This window comes from Cupressus sempervirens, chromosome 5 (genome assembly GCF_028749045.1).
Source record: "Cupressus sempervirens isolate cs-2001-9-10 chromosome 5, ASM2874904v1, whole genome shotgun sequence".
Classification (NCBI taxonomy): domain Eukaryota; kingdom Viridiplantae; phylum Streptophyta; class Pinopsida; order Cupressales; family Cupressaceae; genus Cupressus; species Cupressus sempervirens.
In genome coordinates, this window is record NC_143122.1 from 279,883,510 (window position 1) to 279,903,227 (window position 19,718).

A 19,718-nucleotide genomic window follows, 5' to 3' on the forward strand; every position below is an offset into this window, starting at 1 on the left:
TGGCAAGTGATAGCAAAGTAACCAAATTATGGGTCCATAAATCATTAAACCATTGGATATAGAATTAAACAATCAACCCTAAAATCTTAAAAGAACATAATATGTAATCCCAGATTGTGATAAACTGGAACATATGTTAATTATGAAACAATTGAAAATCAATAGAAAGAACTGGTTGTTCTAAGAATTCCAAAGACCTGGGACTCACTTAGTTGTGTACCCAAGGAAATGGATGATGACGTGAGAGAAAGGAATTTGCAATAAAATGAAACAATATCATTTATGACACAACAATGTATATCATTTTTAGATTGAATTAATTAATAGTTCATGCAAGATCCTATTAATTGTACCCTCTGGCTATCAAGTTGTACGGTGTGCTTAAAATACCAGGATGCCCAATGGATGGCAAGATGACCCTTGTTTAATTCTGCGTAGGGAGGGCCTTTCTCATACAGATTGTGTGGGAAATAAGTTAAGGTCTAAGGTTGGCTAGTTAAGCCTCTGACAATGTTTCACCTCTCCCCAAGTTGTTGGACATACAACAGGCAAAGATAAGTTATACCTTTAGTTGTAGTTGGAAAACATGTAATAATACTTTTATGATGTATATGCAAAAAGGTAAGATTAATTGAGTTATTTCATCATTATAGTTATTTTACACTTAGAAATGAAAGATAGATTTATGGATTTTCTTTCAACTATGTGGACATCAAATATGAGCATGTCTTCTAATCTTATGTTGTTGCCACAGTTAAGCAATCAAAAGGAATGGAATGATATAGTGGTATCTGACGCTCAAATTGATTTAGTGGTATCTGGAGCCCTAAATGATACAATGATATATGAAGCCCTAAATGATCCAATGGTAATCGATGCCCTAAATAAATACAATGGTAAGTGATGCCCTAGTTTAATATAGTGGTATTTAATAATAATCAACATTTGTTTTGTTTTTGAAATATCGATTTTGGATGGTAGTCATTGTATGATATTGTTATAGTGGTAGCTCGGATGGCCGGACTGATTAACATCCCAAGGAAGCCATTCTAATATGTTAGAATGTGTGCGGATAAGTATGGTTCAAGGCCGAGGCTTGCACAATCAAAATAGTCTCTATAATTTTGATAAAATGTTATCAAAATCCATGATGATGGCTAAATAATACCTTTTAGTTCAATGTTCCCAGCATTTCCTTTATGCAATTAAAATTCCTGATCATATGAAATGGTAGAAATGAATTGTTATCTATCTTTTAACTTGAACTAAAGGAAAACAAAACTGTGAACCATGATCCGTTTTTTATGTTGATCATTTTGTGCTCTAGTATGGAATAAACACACTTGCATAATTGAAAACTATCAATGCTTTTGTTAAAATATTGAAAATACATTTCATTCATGTTAAAAACTAAATAAAAAAGACAATGTCTATTTTGGCTAGTATTCCAATTCTACAATGTCCAAGCAAACAGAGGAAATCTATATTCTCGCAATGAATTCCTGGTCAACCAAACAGTCCCAAATTGAATTCCATAATCATAATCTGGATTCCAAATTCCAGAATCTCAAAGCCAACATTTCGAATGCCAATGCTTAATTTATATTCCAGCAACCAAACAGGCCCTTAAATGAAGAAAGAAATATGGAATCAAACTAATGATATAGTGAGCGTCTACATGAGTATGACAGGAATATGAAATAGAATCAACTCAATTAATGCTAAGATGACCACAAGTACGATAAAGTAAACTCAAGTGAGTATGTGTTTAATTTTATGTTACCATGCAAGTATCTTTCTAGAAACATTGAAGTAAAAATGAACCTTGAGTTTTGATTATGATTTAGAATTTGATCCAATTTTTGAAAGAAATGATATCGTGATGCTATATATACTTCTTGTATTTGAAATATTCTTTTAGGATCTAATTTGTAGATATCATCAAGGATGATGAACAACAAGGCGAATGGTACATTACATTCCAATTTTAGAATGCTCCTTCATAATGTTCTTTACAATTTCAAGTTCATCAAGGACGATAAACCACAAGGGGAATGGTATGTTACATCCCAATTATTGGCCTAATTTGAAATATAGCCATTGAGGTTCACATGAAGTTAGATGATTGTTTAATTTGTTATAATCTTGTGAAATGTTAAGATGGTTAATCATTATAATTTCAAATGAAGATAACAATTTAGTTGATCATTTATCACAAATTCATGGAATTGAGAAGATGGTTAACTGTTATGATTATTTATGATTAAATAATTTATTATGATAATATAATTTAACTATGGAGAATTTCCATGCAGGAAACACATCGAAGGGGTGAAAGCATAGAGAGAAAAGAATTAGGCAAGAGCATCACAATCACTCGACAAATGGGTTGAGGACCAAGCAACTTGGAAACAAGATAAAGCTATGAGACCTGTGTGAGCCATTGAATACATAATTTAAAATGTGAAATAATTTAATAATTAAGTTGAATTATAAAACATACCTCAAAGGATTTAACATGATCTTTCACCTTAATATTATAACAGATACATCTATATATGTACATATACATATAAAAAATGAAATGGGACCATTTATTATTATAATTTAATAAAGCAATGTCACTCTATTAATATATTTACTTGTACATATATAAATATAAGATTATAATAATATTTGAAATATAATAACATTTGAATTATAATAATAGTCGAATTACAACCTTCAAACTCTTCTTTTTCCATCTTTATTCTTCCCTTGCTTTTAATTGATTTAGCACTTGGCATTTTACTTCAGCAAATATCTTGAAATGTTGGAAGTCCATGAGTCTTTTTAAGACCTCTTTATACCTTGATTCGGGGGCAGATTAAGAGGAAAGAGAGAACTCTCATATCTAACCTTTGATTATTTCATGGCACTCGATTAGTCGAGGGTAGATTAAGAGGAAAGAGAGAACTCTCATACCCGACCTTTGATTATTTCATGGCACTTGATTTATATGTTTTAGGCATCTAAGTTTATATCTTTACAAGGTTTTTGACATTTAGTATTCCTTGTTGGCATTTCTTCCATTTTGTATCGCCAAATCTTGGTTCTATTGGTGTTATTCTGATTTGAGAGAGGGGAACATTGTTTAAGTCTTTCCATATACTCGACTTCCTGTCTGCAATGTTTTATATCCTTGCAAATTGATATTTCCACCTTCAGCACAATGAATTCCTAATTTTTATTTGTGGCGATTTCATGCAATATTGTTTGTAAGGCTTTGTTCCAACAATCTGTCGTACAGGTACACCTGCTAAGGATAAGTGTTGAAGAAAGTCGAGAGAGAGTTGATCAAATTTAAGTTCTTACAAAGAATACATTTCAAATCATGGATTTTCCTTCCAAAGTTTTTAAATGCAATTCTATAGCAGTCGGTTAGGCTCACAAGACTCTTCGTTTCCATATTTATATCAAGGTTACAATATGAGTTTTGATGCATATTTCATGTCCTCCTTATCAGTTCCCTTCTTTAAACCTTCATAATAAATTCGATACAACCCTTATGGAAGCATTTTTCCAAATGCATTAAAGTTTGGAATCATATATATATAACATGATCTTTCTAATCACAGTTGTGTTAAGCATACTAAGCAGTGAAACTATGCATAGAACGGCTTATAGCAAGTTCCAATATTTATCATGATGATATGTTGTTGAATTTACTGATTGACCACAATTAATTTAACCTTGTTCATGGCAAGTGATAGCCGAGTAACCAAAGTATGGGTGCATAAATCATTAAACCACTAGATATAGAATTAAACAATCAATCATGAAATTTTAAAAGAACATAATCATGTAATCCTAGATTGTGATAAGATGGAACATATGTTAATTATGAAACAATTGAAAATCAATAGAAAGAACCAGTTATTCTGAGAATTCCGAAAACTTGGGACTCACTTGGTTGTGTAGCCAAGGAAATGGGTAATGAGGTGAGAGAAAGGAATCTACAATAACATGAAACAATACCATTTATGACACAACAATGTATATCAATTTTAGATTGAATTAATTAATAGTTTATGCAAGATCCTGTTAATTGTACCCTCTGGCTATCAAGTTGTATGGTGTGTTTAAAATACCAAAATGCTCAGTGGATGGAAAGATGAACCCTGTTTAATTCTACATAGGGAGGGCCTTTCTTGTAGAGATTGTGTGGGAAATAAGTTAAGGTCTAAGGTTGGATGGTTAAGCCTCTGACAATGTTTCACCTCTCTCCAAGTTGTTGGACATACAACAGGCAAAGATAAGTTATACATTCAATTGTAGTTGGAAAACAGGTAATATAACTTCTATGATGTATATGCAAGAAGGTAAGATTAATTGAGTTATTTCATTATTATAGTTATTTTACACTTAGAAGTGAAAGATAGATTTATGGATTGTCCTTCAATTATGTGGACATCAAATATGAGCATGTCTTCTTATTTTATGTTGTTGCCACAATTAAGTAATCGAAAGGAAAGGAATGATATTGTGGTATCTAACGCCTTAATTGATTTAGTGGTATTTGGAGCCCTAAATGATACAGTGCTATTTGAACCCCTAAATGATCTAATGGTAATCGATGCCCTAAATGATACAATGGTATGTGATGACCTAGTTTAATATAGTGGTATTTAATAACAATCGACATTTGCTTTGTTTTTGAGATACCGGTTTTGGATGGTAGTCATTGTATGATATTGTTATAGTGGTAGTTGGGATGGCTAGACTGATGAACATCCCAAGGAAGCCATTCTAATATGTTAGAAAGTGTGGGGATAAGTATGGTTCAAGCTGAGGCTTGCGCAATCCAAAACAGTCTCTACAATCTTGATAAAATATTATCAAAATCCATGATGATGGCTAAATAATACCTTTCAGTTGAGTGTTCCCAGCATTTACTTTATGCAATTAAAATTCCTGATCTTATGAAATGGTAGAAATGAATTGTTATCTTTTTTTGAAGTTGAACTAAAGGAAAACAAAACTATGAACCATGATCCTTTTCTAATGTTGATCATTTTGTGCTCCAGTATGGAATAAACACACTTGCATAATTCAAAACTATCAATGGTTGTTTACAAATGTAAACTTTGATGAGATGGGCATGAAAGACTTAGTCATACAAATGGAAAAGATAAACTTCCAAATATTTATAGATGAATGATGAGCCACTTGATAAGAATCTTATGAATTGTTTTAGATGTTTATAATCTTGATTGGATGTATGACGATCTAGCATAGTATATCATGTTTTTACCCTTAACAAACTGCTACACATACACATGGTAAGTTGACTTTACATATTGAGCTGTTGTATATTGTTTAGGGGATGATTATTCTAATGAAATGTTATTGTGATAAGATGGGAAAAGAGGTCGAGGTTACATAAATGGAAAAACATGGATCTAAAAAGCTTTTTCAGGTGAACTGTAAGTTTACAAGGATGATCTACCCATTAATAAGTGCCATAACCTAAATGGTGTATGTATAAGTGATTTAAATTAGTCAAGATCTAGAACTTGCTAGTTGAAGGATTCCAATTTTGAATACTTGTATTACTTTCAGTCATTGAACCCTAAAAATTCTCTTAAATGAAGATATCATTGTGGAATCGAACTAATGATATAGTGAGTGTCTACATGAGTATGATAGGAATATGAAATAGAATCAACTCAATTAATGCTAACATGACCACAAGTACGATAAAGTAAACTCAGGTGAGTATGTGTTTAATTTTATGTTACCATGCAAGTATCCTTCTAGAAACATTGAAGTAAAAATGAACCTTGAGTTTTGATTATGATTTAGAATTTGATCCAATTTTCAAAAGAAATGATATCATGATGCTATATATACTTCCTGTATTTGGAATAGTATTTTAGTATCTAATTTGCAGAGATCATCGAGGACGATGAACAACAACGGGAATAGTACATTACATCCAAATTTTTAGAATGCTCCTTCATAATGTTCTTTACAATTTCAAGTTCATCAAGGATGATGAACCACAAGGGGAATGGTATGTTATATCCCAATTTTTGACCTAATTTGAAATATAGCCGTTGAGGTTCACATGAAGTCAATTGGTGGTTTAATTTGTTATAATCTTACGAAATGGTAAGATGGTTAGTCATTATAATTTCAAATGAAGATAACAATTTAGTTCATCATTTATCACAAATTCATGGAATTCAGAAGATGGTTAACCATTATGATTATATAATTTATTATGATAATATAATTTAACTATGGAGAAATTCCTTACAGGAAACACATCGAAGGGGCAGAGGCATTGTTAGAAAAGAATTAGGCAAGAGCATCACCATCACTGCACAAATGGGTTGAGGACCTAGCAACTTGAAAACAAGATACATATGTGCAACCCGCGTGAGCCATTAAATAAATAATTTAAAATGTGAAATAATTTAATAATTAAGTTGAATTATAAAACCTACCTCAAAGGATTTAACATGATCTTTCACCTTAATATTATAATAGATGTATCTATATACGTACATATAGATATAAAAAATGAAATAGCACCATTTATCATAATAATTTAATAAAGCAGTGTCACTCTATTAATATATTTACTTGTACATATATAAATATAAGATTATAATAATATTTGAAATATAATAACATTCAAAATATAATAACATTCGAATTATAATAATAGTTGAATTACAACCTTCCAACTCTTCTTTTTCCATATTTATTCTTCCCTTGTTTTTAATTGATTTAGCACTTTGCATTTTATTTCGGCAAATATCTTGAAATGGTGGAAGTCTAAGAGTCTTTTTAAGACCTATTTATACCTTGACTCGAGGGTAGATTAAGAGGAAAGAGAGAACTCTCATATCCAACCTTCGATTATTTCATGGCACTCGATTAGTATGGGGGACATTAAGAGGAAAGATGGAACTCTCATATCCAACCTTTGATTATTTCATGGCACTCAATTTATATGTTTTAGGCATCTGAGTTTATATCTTTACAAGGCGTCTGACATTCAGTATTCCTTGTTGGACGTTTCTTCCAATTTGTATCGCCAACTATTGGTCCATTGGTGTTATTCTGATTCGAGAGAGGGGGCCATTGTTTAAGTCTTTCCATATACTTGACTTCTTGTCTGCAACATTTTATATCCTTGCAAATTGATATTTCCGCCTTTAGTTCAACGAATTCCTAATTTTTATTTGTGGTGATTTCATGCAATATTGTTTGTAAAGCTTTGTTCCATCAATCTATCATACAGGTACACCTGTTGAGGATAAGTGTTGAATAAAGTTGAGAGAGAGAGCCGATCAAATTTAAGTTCTTACAAAGAATACATTTTAGGTCATGGATTTTCCTTCCAAAGTTTTTAAATGCAATTCTATAGCAGTTAATTAGGCTCACAAGACTCTTCCTTTCCTAATTTATATCAAGGTTACGATATGAGTTTTGTTGCATTTTTCATGTCCTTGTTATCAGTTCCCTTCTTTAGACCACCATAATAAATTCAATACAACCCTTATGGAAGTGTTTTTTCAAATGCATTAAATTCTGGAATTATATATATACATATGCATATATATATACATATATACATATATATATATATATATATATATATATATATATACATATATACGTATACATATATATATATATATATACATATATACGTATACATATATATATATAGATATATACGTATACAGATATATATATATATAGATATATACGTATACGTATATATGTATATATATATGTATACGTATATATGTATATATATAGATATATACGTATACATATATATACATATATACGTATACATATACATATATACATACATATAGATATATGTATATATATATATATATATGTGTATCTATATATGTATATGTATATATATATATGTATATATATATATGTATATATGTATATGTATATATATATATATATGTATATATTCCAAATAGTTTAAGAACATGATCTTTCTAGTCACGGTTGTGTTAAGCATACTAAGCAGCGAAACTATGCATAGAGCAGATTACAACAAGTTCTAATATTTATCATGATGATATATTGTTAAATTTACTGATTAACCTTCTTTAATTTAACCTTGTTGACGACAAGTGATAGCCCAGTAACCAAAGTATGGGTCCATAAATCATTAAACCACTGGATATAGAATTAAACAATCAATCTTGAAATCTTAAAAGAATATAATCATGTAATCCCAATTTGTGATAAGTTGGAACATATGTTAATTATGAAACAATTGAAAATCTACATAAAGTACTGGTTGTTCTGAGAATTCCGAACACCTGGGACTCCCCTGGTTGTGTAGCCAAGGAAATGGGTGATGAGGTGAGAGAAAGGAATCTACAATAACATGAAATAGTATCATTTATGACACAACAATGTATATCATTTTTAGATTGAATTAATTAATATTTCATGCAAGATCCTGTTAATTGTACCCTCTGGCTGTCAAGATGTATCTGGTGTTTAAAATACCAGGATGCCCAATGGATGGCAAGATAACCCCTATTTAATTCAGTGTATAGATGGCCTTTTTCATAGAGATTGTGTGGGAAATAAGCTAAGGTCTAAGGTTGGGTGGTTAAACCCCTAACAATGTTTCACCTCTTTGCAAGTTGTTGGACATACAACAGGCAAAGATAAGTTATACATTCAATTATAGTTGGAAAATAGGTAATATCACTTTTATGATGCATATGCAAGAAGGTAAGATTAATTTAGTCATTTCATCATTACAATTATTTTACACTTAGAAGCGAAAGATAGATTTATGGATTGTCTTTCAATTATGTGGACATTAAATATGAGCATGTCTTCTAATCTTATCTTGTTGCCACAGTTAAGCAATCGGAAGGAAAGAAATGATATAGTGGTATTTGACGCCCTAATTGATTTAGTGGTTTTTGGAGCCCTAAATGATACAATGGTATATGAAGCCCTAAATGATCCAATGGTAAACGATGTCCTAAATGAATACAATGGTATGTGATGCCCTACTTTAATATAATGGTATTTAATAATAATTGACATTTGTTTTGTTTTTGGGATAGCAGTTTTGGATAGTAGTCATTGTATGATATTGTTACAGTGGTATTTGTGGACTAATATGGATGATTGGAAATGAATTCTTACAATGATTTATCAGTTTGATGCTATGATATGTGGATTTTAATTTCTATAGTAAATTTATTGATGGTGTTTTAAGTTCTTAGTTAAGAAATTTTGTTTGACTATTTTTGACTGTCAATCCCTTTTCGCATGAAAATGACTGATATAAATGTCTTCCTTTGAAATGAAGTAATAATTGTACTTTCTCGAGTATGCTAGTTGTTCATAAAGATCCAAAAAAATTGGTTGTTAAAACAAACTATATGAAAAATTGATGGCCATCAAAATGTCATGAAATATTACCCAAATATTTTATTATCATGAAAACTCAATTCCCCAAAAAGCATAGATCAAAATATGCTTTGTGTGTTGCACTACTTTCTTCCCATTACAAGAATATATTTTCAAAATATACTTAACCTCTACTACCACAAATGTAGAAGCTAAGCCATTTTGTAGCACAACTTCTTTGTAGGAGTTGTCTCTAGGAGACCCGCAGATGGAAGGTCGTCAAACCAATAGTTGTTTCCCTAGTCTATATAGTACTTTTTCATCCCCTTGTTCCAACCCTAAATCTTGTAGTGCAGTGGGAAGCATAAATCATAACCAATTTATCTAGTTGCCCTTTAAAAGTTTATGGTTGGTTTTCATTTAGGAGCAACATCCAAATTCAAAGACGAAGGGACAAGCATGGACATGGAAGGTAAGAATAGATAAAGATGGCCTTTGGTTCCACAAAGTTTTGTATCCATTTCTAAAGGCAAAAGTGGCTGTCTATTTTTGTGGTCCAGTAAAATGCACCAAACTTTGTTTTATGACTAAAATAGTCAAATGTTGATGCCATATTTGCATGTGCGAGCTGATGCAACATACTTGGTTCTTAAAAAAATACATTCCTCTTAATTTGCATTTTAATAAAGTTTTCTTCAAAAACCTTTAACAATTTTCATGCAAAACTTTGTTTTTAATTGTAAAAATTGGAATGGCTATTTATTGTTTGTAGTATGCTAGTGCCAACACCTTGTTATGCAATCTCGTCTTCAAGATTTTGCCCCAAATGTTAGTTTCTGATTTTAACAATTTTAGTATTGATTTATAGGTTTTAGGACCTTTTGAGAGCAATGGTGACTTCAATTTTGCTCCATGGTGCCCGAATCACTTGCTTGTCCTAAATTTTATCTCATTTTTGTGTGTCTTTCGCCAAAAAGACTTGAAATTTCATCTCTTCGAATTTTGATGAAATAACTATCAAACTTAAGATTTTAATACTACAAACATCAATATGAGATTTGTTTCAGACCTAAAGTGCCCAAAATTATGCACTTCCCTCGATATATGTGCCCATAGAAAAAACCACACAAACCCTCAACGACTCAAATTTTGATGAAACAATTGTTGATCTAGGGACTATGGGATACTACAAATACAATTGTAAGGTCGTAAAGATCCAAAAAATAAGTAGAAAATAACCAAATCCAAATTCACACAAAGAAAGAAATTTAGATACCCTACAACGCCCTTCAGAAAACAAACCCTCAAATATTGGGAAGGGGTTTGTTGAATCCATATTCTGATAACATGTTGAATTAGCAACAGAAACACTAGAGCATCGCACAACAAACAAAGAAACCTTCCACAATGTTTACAGGAATAATTATTCTCAAAACCAAAACATTATAATGTAAAAGAATATGCAATTGCTAAATGAATAGATCAAATTGCTTTTATAGAAAGAAGCAGTCCTAAAAATACAAAAAAATCTATCTCCAATTGAAAATAGAAAACTACAGTTATAATTGCAAACTAGGAGTGCATGAGATGCACAATGAGCAAAGTGGAGCCCAACTAGATTAGACTATCCTAAAGTTAGGCTGAACTAAGTGAACTAAAGATAGAGTATGAATGTGCAAACAGGTGCTCAATTATACATACTAATATGTATGAGAATATTTTTGACCATGTGCACGATTAGTTAATACAACATATGCAAATATGCATGATAAAACATATATACATTCTATATGGTTTACAAGACATGATACTCTAACATCCACATATAATCCAAGCAACAAATTTATTTCATACCATGTTTGAACGTAGGATAAAACATAAAGTCATCAATTCGTATGTTAACTTTATACTATTTATTATTTTTCAATTATTAGTATCAAAGTAGGTTTGTAAAGCCTTTACAAATAACAATCCCATCTAGACAAGGCTCTAGCTACAAATTTGAGTCATGCTCCCACTAAAAATCTTGATTATGCCCCTATTGTAAATTGTGTGGATACCAATCTTGCTTCTAGAGGTACCACCCATATGGCAATGTAGAACACTCTTTGCATTATGCTCCTGCTCTATTCAAAGCTTTAACTAACAATGTTCAACTTTCTAAACAATATAGTGCAAACAAATGCCCAAATGGAGTTTCATTAGTTGCTCCCCCTTGTAGTAGGGGCCATCAGGAGAGCATCTCATGGATAGTTCCCCAATTGCATAGGAAAAATAGTTTTCCAAACTCACTCTTCCCACTCTTAATGAGGGTTGTCTTAGTAACTATTAATTTCACATTTTTCTTTAACAACACCTATTCCTTTTGTGTGTTGTTAAGAAGTCGTTGATGGTGTGTAAAAGCCAACACCTCCTTTTTCAGTGTTGTTGTTCTCTTTGATGCCTTTGGGTTGCGGTTGTCTAAGGGTTGGCCCCATAGCAAAGGGGCTAATTATTAAAAATAAATAAAATAATTAATTAATCAATTAAACAAACCATCTATATGTTATCTATACTATACAAGTAAACTAGGAACAACCCACATCAAGACTAAGTTGGTCTTTTACCCAAAATTCAGGTATGAGTTTGAGAAGAGGAAGAAGAAAGGATTTTCCTTTATCTACACATAACAATCAAAATAATACTCATATAAGTTACCATTACTAAGGGAAGCAAGAAGGGAAACCCTCACGAAGGATCTATCAACACAAAAAGGCCCCCGGGGCAATAGGACGACAAGGCATAAGTGGTCATCCAATAAGCATGGGATCAAAGATGAGAAAAAGAAAGAAGTGAATTAGCCTAGGTGCAAACTAGTAAGATCCTCAATAAGGTCCATAGGGCCCACTAAAACCACACCAAGAGTTATAGACTCATTGATATCCTTAAAGGAGTCTTAAGGATGTAGAAATAGAAGCCTAGAAAGTCATGACCATGAGTAATTTTCCACCATGAACTACAACACCTTTATATGTAACAAAGAACAATTCATGCTCAAGTGACTAGTTGATAAGTAGTGTCAACATCAAGAAGGTGGTCATCATAATAAAACAATCAAGCGTAAGGCACATCCTTAACCATCAAAATCGTATTCCCACGGATATCTTTTGACATGTCTAAAATGACCAAAATGCGAGCAAATGTAGAATATCCCATGTAGAAAGTGGAGTCAACCTTTAAGAAGCAGCAAATGGAGTTGCCAACAATTCCAAAACAACAATCCTTCCAAAACCAAAGAATAATATAAGCAAGTTTGATCCATAATTGCAAATACATTAAATGATTTGGTAAGACTATTAAAGGAAATTGCCCAAGATTTGATTGAGAGCAACTGCTCTCCCCAAGATTTTGTCATTACACGTAGCAAAAGATGGAATGAAAAATCCGTTAGCTCAAGAAGGTTTATTTGCATTATATATAATTCGCCGCTAATAGTTTTGTTCTATATGTATTTCCATTAAAAATGTTCTTTTATAAAAGATGTATTTACGCAAACCAATTAGTTGCAAAAAATAAAAAAGATTACTCATTTCACCTCTCACAAGTAGGTTGAAAAATATCAAGAAGATGAATATTATAATCAATAGTTAAGATATTACAAGGTAAATAATATTTGATTTTAGAATTAAATATTTTCATAGATAAATATCTATGTTAAAAGAGACATAAGAATTGTATTTATGTAAACAATAAACTTATCTTACTATTTTTATCTTACTCAATACCAAGATTTGATATAAAACAAATCTAGAAAGTATTGCAACAATCAAAAGATACTAAAAAGGTACAAGGAAAAGGAAACTACTAATAAAGATCAATCAAGAAATCAACTACAATTTAAATTAATATTATGAATATATGGGACTTCTCCAATGATTCAAGAACAATTGTTCCTTTAATTGACCAAGATTTTCATTAAGTTACATTGCAAAGAATAATGCACTTCTTAAAGTTCAACATTTGTAATTTATCATTTTCCAAGTGATGAATGGTAGCACATATGCTATAGTTTTTGAAACTAAAATAACAACTAAATCATTTTTAAAGATATAATGATACTTTGTGTGTGTTGTCCATATCACACTTCATAGTATGATCAAATTGGTTATCTATCAAAGTAAATCCATACTAAAAGGACCAAAGAAGGGTATATGTTGAGTAAACAAATTCAATATTGTTACCAAAGTTCGATATCTTTAAGAAAGAAGTACTTTTGTTGTGCTTTGATATTGAAAGTCATGTCAACAAGCTCAGAAGTCTTGGTCCTAAAGTTGTGATATCACCTGTCACATGATGAAGATAATGAGATAAAATTACATGTAGGGGAAGAACAAAAATGGGTAAATACAAGTCAACATGAAAAGTGATAACAATAAAAAAGTTAGGCAATGGAATTTCATACAAAAATATAATATTAAATGAAAGATAAATATCATTATTTTATTTGGAATGATTTCTTCTTAGCAAGGATAGAGGTCAACAATCAATGCAAAATAATTAATTGGACAAAAACCTAATTCCTTGAGGATACTAAAAAAGTGAAGGTATGTTTTGTCATCCATCCTAAGATTGTAAACTTTAGGACATTAGAGAGGAGTCATTCCTATGGAAGTCCAAGAAACTTTCAATGAGTTCAAAGAATTCCTAATTGATATAGCCCTCCCAACAAAAGTATAAATTACTATATCGATTTGATACCAAGTGCTAGCCTAACAAAGATGTCACAATAAAAATTGACACTTATGGAGAATGAAGAGGTGAACAGAGAAGTGCAAGAATTGTTTGATAAGGAGTTGATCAAAGAAATCCCTAACCAATCTGGTGTACCTCTTGTATTGGGACAAAAGAAGGAAGTACAATAGTGAATATGGACCAACTCCAAGTTTATAAACAAGATAATCATTAGGTGTAGGTTTCCATTTAATTGAATGGGTGACTTAACGAATTATCTAAGTGGAGTGTCACTAAGATTAACTTGAAGAGTGGACCAAGAATGTAAAGATCCTAACTGGCCTTTGTTATAATTCTTTGAAGAAAACTCAATTTTCCCTTGGTCTTTAACAATTTTCTCAACTAATAAACTGGTTGTGCATAATGAAATTGTTTTGAAACAATATAATGTTGAATAGAATTCTTTTAAATATGAAATGATTTATTTTAGTATTTGCACCAACCAAATACACAATATCAAAATCATAAGACTATAGCTTGCTAACTCATTTCTGTTGTCTCTCATTCAAATCCTTCTTCCCCAGGAAATGTCTCAGGCTATTATAATCAGTCTTAATGCAAAACTTGTTGCCTACCAAATACTGCTTGAATTTAGCCAAAGAATGAATGATAGCTAACATCTCCTTATCATAAATATTGAAAGTTCTCTCAAGACCCTGCAATTTCATCCACTCAAAAACTATGGGATGTCGATCCTGGGACAAAACAACACCAATGCCCTCTCCGGAAGTATCACAATGCAAACTGAAAGGCCTAGAAAAATCAAGTAAAGCCAATATTGGACATGAAGTCATAATAGTCTTAAACTTCTCAAAGCATTCGTCTGCCTGAGTCGACCACTAGAAAGCACCCTTACGGGTCAAATCTGTAAGGGGAGCAGTGTGTCGTGAGAAACTGGCTACAAACCTATGGTAAAAGGCACAAAGTCCAATAGACCCTCTCAACTATGTTAGGGTCTCAGGTGTAGGCCACTCCACAATAGCATGGATCTTATATGGGTCCATGCAAACTCCATCAACACTAATAATATGCTCCAAGTAAAGCAACTCTGTCATAACAAGAGCACACTTGGACTACTTGGCATACAAGGAAGCCCTATCCAATATACCCAAGACTGTATCAAAATGAACATGATCATCCCAAGTCTTGTTATAAATTAGAATGTCATCAAAGAAGATCAACATAAATCGACAGAGCTAACTATAGAACACCCTGTTCATAGTAGACTGAAAAGTGGCAAGAGCATTGGTAAGACCAAAAGGCATGACCAAAAACTCAAAATGCCCACAATGACATCTGAATGTTTTCTTCTCTATATCCCGCTCTCTGACCCGGATTTGATGATAGCCGGATCTCAAATCAATCTTCAAAAAATACTCAACCCCATGCAATTCATCAATGAGCTCATCAATCCATGGAATCAGATATCAGATTTTAATGATCCTCTTATTCATCATTTGGTAGTCAATGCACATCTGAAGGGTGCCATCCTTCTTCTTCAATAGAACAACTTGAACAAGCAAATGGGGACCTACTTGTCCTAATATGCCCCTAATCAAGTAGCTCCTATATGGTCTTCTCAATCTCATATTTGAGCCTCTTCAGATGGCGATAGGGAGTAATCATAATTCGCTTAGTGCCTTCCTCCAACTCAATAATATGCTCAATCCCACGATCAGGTGGCCTACTAGGGGTTAAATCATTAAACACAACTGTTGGATATCTAGATGATATTTAGTCTCATCAATATTCTTTTGAGTAGGCATAATCCTGCAATCCACTGCCCAATCAATAACATCCTCATGTTGAACCAAATGATGAATGAGTCTAAGGGAGATCTGCTTCAGCTCATCATTACGGATTGCTTTAAGAACCTGGGGCTTCCTATCCTTAATAAATCTCATCTCCATCTTCTTTGTACCTAATTAAATATACTTAAGAGTGTGTAACCAAGCCATACCAAGGACAATATATGTTCCCCCCACGTCTACCACAAAAAAATCAACAGAGAAAGTATATATATTGAGTTTCACAAGATTTGTAATCATCTTGTTACACTTTAAAGTGTAACCATCAACTACCTATACCCGTAGGCTCTCAATACTCAATCTGCATACCTCTCTCAGTAACCAAACGTGCATCAATAAAGTTATGAGTAGCTCCAATATCAAATAAAGCAACAATACCATGTCCAACAATCAGTGCACACATCTTGACAGCTCCCTCCTTCCTCATACTGGATAAGTAAGCTACCTTGAGGATGGAATCATCCACCTCATCATCAACATCATCACTACTATGTTGATCCTAATCATAATTCCCAAACTGTTCCTGAAAATCAGCACTATTGTCATCATCATAGAACCACTCCATCTTATTCTTACCCTTAGGCTTCATAGGATAGTCATGGTCAACATCATAAGGACCCCTGTAGTAGAAACACAACTTCCTCCCCCTCAGATCATTAATGGTTTCCCGATCCAAAGGTGTTGCAACAAGATGCTTACCCTCTGTCTTCTCCTATCTCCGAGGTGGTGTCCTATCATAGGAGGATGTAGCAGGCTTGGAGACTAACTTGCCTCCAGGTGTAGAAGCCTCTAAGTTACAAGCCTTTTTCATTGCCTCCTGCAATGAAGGGGTATCTAGTGACTTAACCCACCCTCTAAGTGACTCAATAAGACCTTCAATGAAAAGCATAACCCTCCTCCACTCAGATATATCATACACTATCATTGACAACCTCTGAAACTCACTGATGAATGCCTTCAAACCAGTTGTCTGTTGTAACTAAGCCGACTCCTTAAAATATACCTCAAGATCCTTCTTGTCAAAACATTCTATCAACCTGTCCACAAACTCCTAGTATTATTAGATCTGATCATGATGGAGAGATACTAAACCATGATACCACCAATCATGCACAACTCCATCAAGGTGTAGCACAGCAAACCTGATGGCATCCTCTTCAATCATAGGATGCAAAGCAAGGTAGGTGTCGAGCTTGTGGACCCAAGCTCTAGCAATCACTCTACCACTCCCATTGAAATGAGCCAATGTCATCTTACTAGGTAACTGCTAGAGCTCAGTATTCTTGGGCAGATGTTTGTCAGTGGCAAACGTCCCCCCTGGAATGCTCACGCTTCTCTGTCAGATATCTGTCAAAACTCAAGTTATCCTTTAATGCTTGAGGAAGAGAATCCCACTCATCAAAATGAGTCAATACATCATCAACAAATGGAGCAATGTTAGAAGTAGTGCTAACTGTATCTAATTCAGGTCTCAGGAAGGTGGGTCTCTGTGGCCTGTCCTGAGCACCAATATAGCCTATCTTGTCCACCTTGTCATCCATCTTGACATGATCCTCGATCCTGTGCCTATCATCAGCCCTAGGCCCTGTGTCCACACATGACCTGTGAAAACCGACAGAAATAACTTGATCTCTCTCTCTACCTCGATCCCAAAGCAAAGCTAATTGATGCAAGGTATTAGAGAACTATTGGAGAACACCTATCATCTGTTGTTGCTTGGCTGCAATGTTCCTAAATGCCTGCAAAGCATCTCTATCAACCTGAGAATCTATAGCTCATTGCCCGATGCCACTAGAACCAACCCAGACTACCCACCGAGCCAAATTGAATTTTCTGCTCTCCCTCTCTGGGAGGTACATTCTGATCCCGTTGGGTGTAGTACATGCTAGGCACAAACCTTCAATCACCATCCATATCTCAAGATGGAGAACAACAAAAATATTCCTCTAAAAAATTTCAGCCCAATATCTGCAGACTGCAAGGAAACCACTGTGATACTATTGTAAAGATCCTAATTGGCCTCTGTTATAATTCTTTAAAGAAAAATCAAGTTTCCCTTGGTCTTTAATAGTTTTATGAATTAATAAACTAGTTGTGGATAATGAAATTGTTTTGAAACAATATAATGTTGAACAAAATCCTTTTTAAATATGAAATGATTTATTTTATTATTTGCACCAACCAAATACACAATATCAAATGAACATGGAAAGTTTACGTGACAACAAGCTTGAATATGGGTCACATCCAACAACAAAGTTGTTGTAGACTCGCAGTCAGCAAGCTTCATGTGAGTTAGAGAACCTCCAAATAAGACTCCATGATTTTGGTTTGCAAGTCCGACCTCTTCCTGAACAATCACGCACTCCTATCACCTCCCAAACTGAACGCAAGCTCCTCATATAGAAAATAAAGAATGCGGGTTGATTGCAAATGCGGTCCACCTTTAATGAGCAGAAATATGACTAAGAACAAATCTAGTTGCATTGATTTTGCTAGATGCTCCTATCAGATGAGACTCGACCCCCTCTCAGCTTCCAATCCCATCCCACCTCTTGCAGAATTTCGATTTAGACAAATCAATTTAATACTTCTCAATCTTGGTATGAAACCAATAGCAATCTCTTAGACATAGTGATTCTACAATAGGAGATTGTGCTGAATTGCTATCCAACAACAACACTTCACATAACTTCCTTTAGAATGATTCTCAGAAATCTAGAACAAAAATCCCTCACCAGATAATCATATGAAAATATATATTCAAGATGCCTCTTCCCTCTCCAAAGAGCCATATTTATACAACAAAATTGAGCCACTTAGCTTCAAGCTCACTCTTCACTTAAAGGCAACTTTTATAATATAATGTAGTAACACTTTATATTATAAAATACAATGATAATTAAGAGTATCATTAATAACCATTAAACCACAAATTTTCCAAATAAGTATGACTTCCATAAAAATCATCGAGAGCTCGAATAACAAACCAAATGTCCACCTTGCTCGAACTACACATTCCAAAAATAGTAATTGTCTGAAGGTGACTTACTAAAAATAGCAAGTCCAAAAATAGCAATATCTAGGCAAAGACCCCCAAAACCAAACGTCAACTCACGAAGGTCGCAATGATGAGCTAACAAAACCGTATTCCAGAAACTTGCTAAATCAGGGACATTACAAAGAATATGTTCTTTAACTAGTTAGTAACGTCATTTGATCTAACAAATGCATCAACACTTTCATGGGAATCATAAGTGAAGTATTAAAATTTTTAGTCGGAAAGTTCATTACAATTTATTTGGATGATCTTCTTAAGTGTTAAAATAACACCAAGGACTTGCACTTAAGCGTATTCAAGTAGTGTCTGGGAGATTGAATGAAGAGACACTACTTCTAGATTTGAAAAAAAATTGTTTTGTAAAAAAAAAGGTATATTTATGTTTTCTAATATCGATGGAAGGGTTGAAAATGGACCTTAAAAAGGTTAAAGCTAAAATGTATTGTCCTTAACATAAAAGCATGTTAGTGGTCCGGTGAGCTTCTACAAGATCATCAAAATTTTCAGTGGGATATGTACACCCATCAATAAAAAAATGAATTGTCTTAGGAAAGAATTATAATAGAAAATTGCAACGAAACATAGCCAATACTTGTTGATGAGGGTAATAGAACAATTGATGTTGGCATTTCCAGAATGTAGCAAAGTGGATTATGCCAATGATAGTGTGA

The 19,718-nt window shown here is 33.0% G+C and overlaps 1 protein-coding gene across 9 annotated transcripts in view; it reads right to left on the minus strand.

Annotated features, from left to right (window-relative positions):
• Window positions 1-13,320: 13,320 nt before the first annotated feature.
• LOC149555669 (uncharacterized) overlaps window positions 13,321-19,718 on the minus strand; it is a 247,924-nt gene continuing 241,526 nt past the window's right edge. For all 9 annotated transcript variants that reach the window (XR_016364536.1, XR_016364538.1, XR_016364535.1 and 6 more), the window contains one exon: window positions 13,321-13,730. Coding sequence is in view for 3 of the 9 variants with exons in the window: in XM_089829794.1 (XP_089685920.1) it covers window positions 13,684-13,730 (47 nt within the window). In the remaining 6 variants the exon portion in view is untranslated. The remainder of the gene's footprint in view (window positions 13,731-19,718) is intronic.